This window comes from Colias philodice, chromosome 16 (assembly GCF_061535455.1).
Source record: "Colias philodice isolate Cphi_HAF_F1 chromosome 16, ilColPhil1 Martin Lab GWU primary, whole genome shotgun sequence".
Classification (NCBI taxonomy): Eukaryota; Metazoa; Arthropoda; class Insecta; order Lepidoptera; family Pieridae; genus Colias; species Colias philodice.
In genome coordinates this window covers 5,545,251-5,556,731 of record NC_143101.1, presented here as the reverse complement: position 1 = coordinate 5,556,731, position 11,481 = coordinate 5,545,251, and the positions used below count along the sequence as shown (strand labels likewise).

At 33.6% G+C, this 11,481-nt stretch overlaps 1 protein-coding gene across 1 annotated transcript; it reads right to left on the bottom strand.

Moving 5' to 3' along the window:
• Positions 1-2,778: 2,778 nt before the first annotated feature.
• Positions 2,779-7,558, bottom strand: LOC149481661 (proton-coupled folate transporter-like). The gene is made up of 5 exons (XM_089705333.1): positions 6,598-7,558; positions 6,419-6,520; positions 5,970-6,191; positions 4,745-4,901; positions 2,779-2,869 (listed from the first exon to the last, which is right to left on the bottom strand). The coding sequence occupies exons 1-5, from the start codon at positions 7,556-7,558 to the stop codon at positions 2,779-2,781; spliced, it is 1,533 nt and encodes a 510-aa protein (XP_089561459.1).
• Between the last annotated feature and the right edge of the window lie 3,923 nt (positions 7,559-11,481).

The window sequence follows — 11,481 nt, the reverse complement described above, 5'->3', positions numbered from 1 at the left end:
TTATTTCAAACTTTGTACACTTATCAAGGATCTGTGACAATACAGTAATTTCTTGAGTTTACCTTATCACTACATCACTACATAGTATAAAACAAAGTCGTTTTCCCTGTCCCTATGTCCCTATATCCCTTTGTACGCTTAAATCTTTGAAACTACGCAACGGATTTTGATGCGGTTTTTTTAAATAGATATAGTGATTCAAGAGGAAGGTTTATATGTATAATAACATCCATTAAATAGTGGAGAAATACTGTTATTTTTGAGGTTTCTAATGTGATGTCGTAAAAAATTACATTTTTTCCGCTTACATTGCAAACGCAGGCATTAGGTATACACATTGAAAAGGTCTACAGAAAAGTCCGCGATGGTATATGTCTATCTCTTATGGATAACCCACAATAACTTTTTTTGTCATTTACTTTTTACGACAAATAATGGCTAATTTTCGATGCGAATATTTTAACCAATACAGCATTAATCCTTAACCAATTAAATACCTTGAATACCTTATTCATTTAATATAGATCTATATGGCCCTTTACACCGTATGATTTAAGTGAATATTTTCGAAGATATAACAGATTTAAAAAATGTTTAAAAATTGCGGGACGTAGCGTTTGCGGCGGCCGCCCAGCTATCTATTTTAAATACCCGTGCGAAGCCGGAGCGGGCCGCTTTGTTTTTATATACAAAGTTCACAGTTTTTCTGTAGTGTACTTAGTATCAGCATTGCACCCGTGCGAAGCCGGGGCGGGTCGCTAGTTATTCTGAATAATTAAAATATCATTTATATTTTGGCCCTTGAGCTCTACATTAGTAATTCGCTCAGAAATAAGAACAGAGAAGTAGAATAATAACTTGTAATTTTACTAGATAGTTCTATGAATTCCTTTAATTAGGTATTATTACTATCAGTTCGAAAATTATTTATCTTTGTTTACACATAAAGAAAGCGCGTTAATAGTGTAGGTATTACAATTTAATTTGGTTTTTTGTTTACATTAATTAGTAGTCCCTTATTTATTTGCAATACAAAATTTTGTTTAAAACTAGTTGCTAGATAATAATTTCATAAAAATAATATAAAATATAGTATAAATTATGTTTCAAATGTGTTTCAAAAACTTTAATACTTACGTACCTATAGAGGTGTCATCTATACTTATAATAAATCTGTAGAGAGGCCAATTCTGTACATGAAATATATTTTAAAAAAAACTATGAAGGGGTGATAAGGGATCGCTACTGATGCCAAAAATGCAATCAGTAAAATTTTTGTCTGTCTGTCTGTCTGTCTGTCTGTCTGTCTGTATATTCGTTATAGAAACAAAAACTACACGACGGATTTTAACGAAATTTGGCACAATTATTCTTCATACTCCTGGGCAGGTTATAGTAAAAGAATCATGTAAATCGGTGTAGAAACACCAAAGTTATACATGAAATACGCTATAAGTCATCGCGCGTGAATTACAGAATCATGCAGCTATAAGGATTATTTTTGTGTATCAGTTGCCGCGTTCGACGCGCTTCGCGGCGGGAGCTTTATAAAGGCGGCGGGTCCGCACCCCTTTCGCGTTGTTACGGCATCACGTGTGAACGGCTGAACCGATTTCGATAATTCTTTTCTATTATATTCCTTGAAGTACGAGGATGGTTCTTATGTAGAGAAAACGTAAATATGTACCACGGGCGAAGCCGGGGCGGACCGCTAGTATTAAATAATTTATATGGCCAATGCTATATTAATTACTAGCTGTTCTCCGCTCCTGATGCTCTTAGCGAGATTATATATAGCCTTTTTTTTTTTTAAGTGGGGAAATCTTGCATAGATACCCGCGGCCTCCGGGGAAGGGGCCGTGGGTTATGTCGGATTCCTACCGACCAAAACCCCACTGTGTTCCGTCAAGCCGCATCAACGACGGGGCCACGGGTATGGTAGAATTCTTCCGTGACCCCGTCAGCGGCTGCCCGTCGCCAGGCCAAAACAGATTATATATAGCCTATGATGATATTATATAGCCTTCCTCGATGAATGGGCTATCTAACACCGAAATAATTTTTTTAATCGGACCAGTACCGTACTTTCCGAGATTAGCGCGTTCAAACTATAAACAAATAAACAAACAAACTCTTCAGCTTTATAAAGCTGAAGACAATATTAAAATATTAGTATATAGATAAATGTAAAAAAACAATAATTATTATAAAAAATTCACTGGCTTGAATAACAACGAACGAGAAACTATCAGCTAGATTGCATTAAATTTCTGGTCCTTATAACTTAGTTCCCTTTTGTATATTAAAATAAAGATCTTAGAACATACAATTTGAATATTGATCAATAATATTATGTATATAGAATTTGTATAACATGCGACTGTCTTTTGTTGCGCCTTTTACAATAAGAAATAAATTATCATAACTACTGCATTGCTATTAATTATTTTATCATATGCGTCTATTTCTATACCTACCAAGATTTGCGAGGAAAAAACTGCAAGTACCTACTATACTAGCTCCGCGGTTTCACCTGCGTGGCTCCGCTCATGTTATAGCCTTCCTCGATAAACTATAACCTAAAGAATTTTTCAAATCGGAGCAGTAGTTCCTGAGATTAGCGCGTTCAAACAAACAAACTATTCAGCTTTATAATATAAGTATAGATTTTAATTAAAAGTGAGAGCTTGGTGCCGCCCCTCTATTACCATGGAGGTATAAAAATAAAACAAGTCGCTTAACAATTTTCAAGGTGTATGTAATTAAATTATACAATTTTCATAACACTGTGACGGCATTTTCATGTGCGTGCATTTCTTTTAAATCCGGATTCTTCACGACATCTTTCTTCAAACTTCTGTAAAGGAATCTGCAATGAAAACATAGTTTGAATGTAGCCGTAACTATAGTCAATAAATAAAGATAAATAACTTAGCTTTTCAATTGATCTGCAAATTATCCTGACAAGAACTGCTCAAAACGGTGAAGGAAAACATCGTGAGGCAATTGTGTCCAAGAATCTCTGTGATAGGTATTTGGCAACCCGCACCTGGCCAGCGTATAAGTAATAATAATTATGAGGGCTGATGATGATAATTCTGTCTGTCTGTCTGTTACTCAATCACGCCTAAACTACTGAAGCAATTTGCATGAAATTTGGTATGGATATATTTTGATACCCGAGAAAGGACATAGACTACCTTTTATTGCGAAATATGTACCACGGGCGAAGCCGGGGCGGACCACTAGTTACTTATATAATAAAATTCCTATTACCTCAATATATATTATATATTTATTTTTATGAATATTTTTATATTCTATTCTCCACCAAATACAGCTAAATTGTCTTTGCTATTTTATTACTCACAGCCATGAAAGTAAAACACTATTACCTACAATTAACAATAGTTAATTTTCCTTTTTTTATTTGAAATTACATATCGGTCAAACAATATAACAAAACGTTATTTGTGTCTTAATGAATGTTTGAAAAATTTCCAACGCTCATTTAAGTAATTACCATTATAATCATAATATTTATCTACAATTTGCGACAGTGAACAGAAAATGCCATTTTATAAAATTATGAAAGGCCATTTCATAATGAATTAAATATTATCACTTCACTTCATTTTCAGATTTACAAGGCACGTGGAAGTCCAGCTAAAATAGAAAAGAAATAAAGCACAGATAATTTTCAATTTCCTTTCTTTATGTTGGACAAAACTACCATTAACATATTGCGAAAAAATGTTTAATGACAAAGTTGATTAAAAGATCAACAACCTTGGTATTTCATTTTCATGTACTTAAATACAAAACCTGAAAATTTATATGTAAAATTAAAATAACCAAGTTTATTTCACTTTGGCAAAAAAATAATTAAGAAGCGGAGGTGTGGCTTGAAGGCATAGCATGCAATAGCTTTACCGCGGCAGTCCCCGAGTGCCACACGTCTTTTTTTTAGAAAACGTAGAACTTTCGACTGAAAATTCATGCTTTTTCGATATTGAATCGAAATAAGGCAATTTTGGGGCCGAATCATCTGCGTTCATAGGAAAGTACCTGGTTTCAAATCCCTACACGGGTGGTTCTAATTAGATTAGTCCGGAGACTAGTTAATCGAAAGAAATATAGATATTAAAGTAATTAGAAATAAACGTCACACTACTTGTAGAGCTGCACAGCCCCCCTAGACAAGGGCTTTCTATTAGCGTAAAGTTGAATAGAATAGATTATGAATGTATGAGATTGACGTAATCAATCGTCGTCGTCGTCGTAATCTAACGTCAATCTCATACATTCATAATCTATTCTATTGAACTTTACGCTAATAGAAAGCCACTTGTCTAGGGGGGCAGATAAGTCACACTTCTATTGAAAACGGCGATCTAGCCAAGGCGTGGAAGTATTATGCTTAACTCTAGCATGCTTTTCAAACCAAAAAAGTTACGTATACACACTTACGCATACATACTTACTTCTATGTATTTAACACCCACTCAAAAATTATAATATTATTAATGCGAAAGTTTGTGAGGGTGGATGTGCATGTGTATGTTTGTTACTCCTTCACGGAAATACTACTGAACCGATTACAATGAAATTTAGCACACATATAGAGGGTAACTTGGATTAACACATAGGAATGATTTATCTCGGAAATCCCACGGGAATGGGAACTATGCGGGTTTTTCTTTAAAATCGCGGGCGAAGCCGCGAGCGGAAAGCTAGTACTTACATAAAATTGAACACAGCCGGCACCGTCGTCAATGCACCGAGAAGATAAAACGCCCCCGTAAAGGTTTTAATTGTATGATTGTACACCATACTATAAATAGGCACATAGATCACAGGCACCAACGCTTCCACAAACCCGATTAAAGAACACATCTTTCCTGCAATGAAAAATTAAACTTAAACACATAGTAAGTATAATATTCGACGTCGTTATGGGTTATTAGTAATTTTCAAACATTTGATTTGAAGCAGTTAATCAACTGATGATGATTTTTTTAATTTTCAATTTTTAACATTAATTATCGTCATAAAAAAAATATACCAGCCGAATTGATAACCTCCTCTTTTTTTTGAAGTCGGTTAAAAATACGACTAATTAGTAAAACTTTCAGAAGGACTCGTTACCGAAAACTGTTTGATCTCAACAATTTTTATCTTTACATATACTTACAATGAATCGCTATTTCCTCCGGCCACGGCATGACGCGTGGATGGATTTCGATTGTTATTGTATATATTGATCTAAAAATATGCCATGAACACTATTTGATAGACATAATATTTGTTCATAAATTAGGTATACATATTTGATAAAAATACGTCTGGTTATCAGATGGGTGAACGTTGATCTTAATTCGGATCCTAGACCACTGGTAGGTAGAGAGTATCATTGCATCATCAAATTAACGAATAACATGAGTTTATTTTATTTGATAAAATATTATACAGAATTTTTATTTTGTGGGTTACTATCAAATATCATCATATTAGGTATACGTATATGATATAATACCCAAAAATAACTTACTTTTAAAATTCTAAAAGCAATTTATTTTTGCGTATTAAATCGAATTAAATATGAGTTATTATTAGGTATTTATTGCTCGTTTTGTGTTTTGATAATGACTTAGCATTCCTAGCGACTGCACTGCACTGATCCGGTTAGTCGTGACCTCAAACTTTGGTAAATTTTAAAATTATTAATATATTCAACAAGTTTTAAAAGTTAGATATTATAATTATGTCGCAGGGAAACGAGAACATGTATATATATAGATATTTACCGAATTTACTAAGGGTGGAAATAACGGAAAAACTTAGACATAAAAATATAGATGTATTTAAACGCGTTAAACGTAGTTAATAAAATTTAACACCTTAAATTATCTGTTATATAACATTCAACTGATAAAAGTATTTCAGAAATATTTAAAACGAATTCATACCTACTTCATCAGGTTCCACCACCTTAGTGCCCAACGATCTTATGACAGTTGTGCCAGAGTTTCCAAATAAATCAAATGCTGGACCAGAAAACAACCAATTTCTATTTGGGGCAAGTCCGTACACAATGCTGGCTGTAATTTTACAGCTGGTAGCTATTACACCAATGACTGCGTCGTGCATTTTTAGAAGCTTACTGAAGATTGTCACTGCTATTGTTGTACCTATAAAGTAAACATGGAATACTTAAAAACAATAATTTGAATTAGTCGATGTTTTACCATATTTTGCATTAAATATTTCATTGTTTAAATCGGTGCATTTTTTTTCTTGTATTGTATTTTCACGAACAGTCACGGTAAGGGGAGGGGGTGTCAAGTTAATTTCTTAATTTAAAATATTTCAAAAGTAGAGTTCTACATACATTTTATTCAGTGTATCATCTACTAACCTGCTAAACCCATAAGTGCTGAGTAGGTGGTGAATAAGCTGAAGCCAACCATATCCATATTAAACTTATTTTGGGCGTATAAATATATATAGTGTGATTCGCCTGTAATTAAAAAGTTCTTAAAAGTGATGGAGATCCACAAATAGACTTTTGTATTTTCTGATGAAATTTGAACTTACCATGTATCGTGCCGTAAATGACTATATGTGTACAAATAACAAGTAAAATATTGACAATTTTTTTTCCACGTGATAAGACTATTAGTGAAAATGTATCCCGTGCATTTTTTGTATCAAAGAACTGCACTATAATCTCAAAAAAAGACCCTTTTAAGGGCTCTTTTTTGACATCTTTAACCCGGAAAAATGTGAATATAAATCCAAAGCAAAATAATCCTAAATTGATTCCAAATATGCCATAGTAGCCAACTGCTTCCGTTAAGACCCCACTTATGGAATTTCCAACAGGAATTGATAATGTAACAATAATAGCAACAATTCCAACCCTAAACGTCCGAGATTCCAGCGTGGTCACATCTGCTATATAACTATAAGATCCCATTAATGCGATAGACAATCCACCAGACACGGCTGAAGGCAAAACTTCTATTAAAGCAGTAATCCATAAGGGCCATTCTAAAAAGTAATATGTAGCAAATATGAGACCAATCGCTGAAATTATTTCTCCCACAATAGGCATAAGCATCAAAGCCTTTCTGTTTCCTGTTTTGTCACTCCATGCTCCAACGAACAAAATAATAATTGCCGGTATTCCACTTTGTAAGGGCTGCTGCCAAGCTGTCATATCTGCAACCATTTGCTGCGCACCATGCATTGCCTCTAATGTTATGTTATCTTTAAATTCACTGGAAAATGCAGTTTTGCAAATGCTCTCTGAATAGTTGAGGTCCGCACGGCAAGCTTTTACCTCATTAAAATGTTTCACTGCTAATCCCGATATTATTTGAGGGAAAAAGAAGCATATTAAAAAAGGTTCAATGGTTAAAAAGTTGAAAATGTTAACAGGGTTACATATAAATTTCAATCTTTCCATCAAGGACACGGGAGGTAGTGAAGATGCTTTATCTTTATTGGTCTCACTTGTATTACGATCAAGTTCAAGTTCACTTACTTTTGCCATTATTTTTAGTTTTTAAGATTCGACTAAAATTTTCGATTGGACAAAAGACCGTTTATTTATAAACACACATTACAACTGACATCCACAAAGTTTTTAAAGCCAGGACTTGTTCTTGTCTAATTTTAGTTGCGGTCACTCAATGACGTTATATATTTGAATCTAAATTCTAAATATATGTATAGTTACTTGAATCTAAAAATAAAAAGCCTTGTTTTATTAAGATAAAACCAATAAACTAATTACAATATTTTCCGACCTGCTACATACACATTATCTGTTTTGAACTTTGAATCATTTGGTTCTAATCCTACTGGCTGTGCAGCATTCTCTACTCCTATTCTATATCATTTTCAAAGCTTATTTTGCTAGCATGATCAGTATATCGGTCATTACCACATTCGCCAGAAAAATGGCTTCAGATTCTTCAAAAAGATGCTATTATCTGTATTGGTTGTGTTTTTACGATATTCTACACGTTTATAGTGAACATACACCAAAATGATATAGGTAACATAATTAGAAGATAAAATTTGTTGGTTGAAATTCGTTACAAGTAGCGCAAAGTGGGTGTCACCACGGAACAGATAAATAAGTAATCTATTCCGTGGGTGTCACGCACCCATTGACCACTTCTACCTCATCCACACCATTCGCCGGGCGATGGATAATCAAAACGGTGTCATTAAATGCTTCTTAACCTCCCCCCGCGCAGCTACAGAGGCGCATGAAGCATAATAACAATTCGCAAATAAAATATTGATTGATTTTCGTAGGTCAGGGTGTATCACACCCAAGCTTGCGAACGTCGGGTTAATATCCACCTATCAAACTCAACTAAATTACGTTTTATAGTCACACAAAATTTTAGCCAGCCGTGTGGGAGGTGACACGAGAATGTTATATTATATTTATATAGAGATTTGCACAACAACATAATAGTTATGATTACCATAATTCTCAATATACGGAAGGCTATGATTGTTTAATTATGCAGCGATAGTACCTACACTGTATTATTAATTAATCGGGAAATGTAATTACATTCAATTTATGTATATGAACTACCTTCAACGACTTTGTACTAAAGAAAAAAATATATTATATAAGTAATTCAGAATAATTCACACAATCATAGTGTCGTGGCAAAATTAAGAACTAATACCATCTTGTAAAACTTCATTTAATGACCGATTGATGAGTGTGATTTACTATCTAATTTCAATAACTCAAACTTATTATATAAATTTATAATATCATTGCACGAGCGTGCATGAGCACAACAATATGATCTGTATAAGAATAAGTTAAGATTTCTGAAAAATTTGACGATCTGAAGGTTTTTTTTTGGAAAATTCCCTGAAAAAAAGGAAATTTTTGCGTCGGCATACCTTTTTAAACACCAATTTTGCTGTGACAGTGTCATCCAAAAGCCGAAATATTCTCGTATTGATGATGATGATTTCTTGTACTGGCTCTATAAAATATGAATGGAAAAAATATTTCACATGCACGTTGTAGAGATTTCAGATTAGGTACCTACCTACCTATATTTAGTACACATATTATTATAGTCGAGCCAATTTAATAGACAATATTGGACGTCTATCAATTTTATTTTCAAAGAGAGGTAACCTGCATAAAAACATCGATTAAAGTGAATTAATTGATACGGACTTGAAACATTTGTCAATCGAACTTGAAACACACTTATAAATTTATGATGATTTTTATTCCCAAGTAATCAATGCATACTAGATACTAGATGTCAGATTTCGATTTTTACAGTAACATCTCTTGTATTTAAAAAGTAAAAGGTTTATTGACACAAAATTGTAGCGACGCCAGTACTTTAAATCAGAAATTGTTTATTATGTTTGGAATGGTTTATCAGTAAAATCAAATCTTAAAATTATTTGTATCGGTCATTATTATTATAATTAGGTAATCGTAATTGAAAAAAATTAAGCAAATGTGCAGTTCTAACAAAACGAAATATCATGTTATTCTATTACTTGTTGAAGGTTACGTTGTTGAATTTTGTTGAACTGTCAAATGTTGCCTATTAAAATGGCTCTACTATAAGAGCTAGCGCGCACGAGCAACTTTGTCTCCGCAACTATTTTGTCTCCGCAACTATTTTGTCTCTTCACCCATGGGCTAGTATGAAAGTGCGCGCACGTAGCGACGCAACTCTCCATACAATTGATGGGAGAGACAAAATAGTTGCGGAGACAAAGTTGCTCGTGCGCGCTAGCTCTAATAATTATTATGGTATCTACAATATGTACCTATCCCCTTTCGTTATGATAATAATATAGATAGATGACTTTGTACAGAATATACATGTTTGCCTAAACTAAGTAGCAGGCGTTTAAAATTAAATGTAATAGCAAAAGAGTAATTGACAGAGAGAGTAAAGTTATATGGCCATATAAGAGATGTTTATTTTTTACAGATTTTTCATTTTTCTTTCTCATATATTTTTCATATAGTATAAGTGTGTTATTTCGAACCTTTAAAAAATCATAGGTATCTCTAATAAATTTACTTTATCGTGCAAAGTCATAGGACCTTTCTTTTTTTGTATTAAAAAAAAATGTCCGACCGGAGGAAACAGCAATCTAATTTTATATTGAATACTCAAGTCCATGGGTCCTTGGAAACTGTGAAAAAAATCAAACTAGCCAACGCAATCAAAAGATAAAGCGAGACGAAGCAACGTCTTATAGGACAGATCTGTGGGACAGATAAAGGAAAAATTGTGAAAAAATCATTTTATTTTTATTTTGAATTTCCAACAAAGAATGCATAGTTTGTAAAATTATATATATATACGGAATCCGATTTTTTTACTGTCAATAGGTAATTCGTTCTTCAGCTGGGCTTCTTGCTTCGTCGGGAAACGCAGCTTGTCGATCACCTGAGGGGTCATTCAAACTTTATTAATTTGTAGTGTGTAAAAAAAATGTGTAATGTAAACACTTGACATAATCTCGCTTGATGTTAAGCTGTGGTCTATGATGGTACGTGTTTGTGTTTCCCTACGCTTGTAGACCCCCATATTGTACTCGTCGGCTCCAACTCGTTGGTTAATTCGTCTAGTAAGTACCATAGTCATGTGTCACCTACTTTAGAATTTAAATGACTGTGTTTTTGAAGTGAAAACTTGTTTAGCGGCGTTGAGTACTTTTTCTGTAATGGGTATAAAATCTTAAACTCGCGTCAGGACACATGACCTGATCGAAAAAGCGTAAGACGGATACCATTCCAAAATATCAAACATGCTCAACGTTAATAATCAAGTTTTCACTTCTGCTGGCACTCCCGGAGTGCAACCCGTCTTTTTTGTAAATATATAAAAAGAATTCTACTACATAGTGTACAGTGAGACAACTGTAAGAATACCAAAAGTATTTAAATGATCACAACTGACTCCCTTGACCCTTAAATATAGATAGCAAATGCTTTCTTTTTTGGGAAAATAAAATATATAGTTTCTATATGTGTTGCTCGTCATCAAAATAAATATTATCATGAGATATTATCCTATACATGAAGGTAAATAACTATGACGATTCAAATGTGCTTCTAGACGAAATAAACAAATGTTTGAGTTAGAGTTTAAGCAAGTCGGGCTCTGTCAAAATTTGTAAGATACCTAACCCTCCTAACAGCATAGGCAGCAGAGCTAAGATCTCCAAAGATTTGTCACATCCAGTGTTATCCCTAAAAATATTGTGGATTGCACCGAACATAGCCGAATACACTGTGGTGTAAGAAGGAAGTATATTCACTAAATAATTTATTGTCACAATTCTCATTTCTTTCTGATCACAATCACATTAATATTGTGTTATAGCCTCACCTATAAGTAATTGATTTCCTCCGTGTATTATAAATATCCTGTGAAAACCTGCTATTAA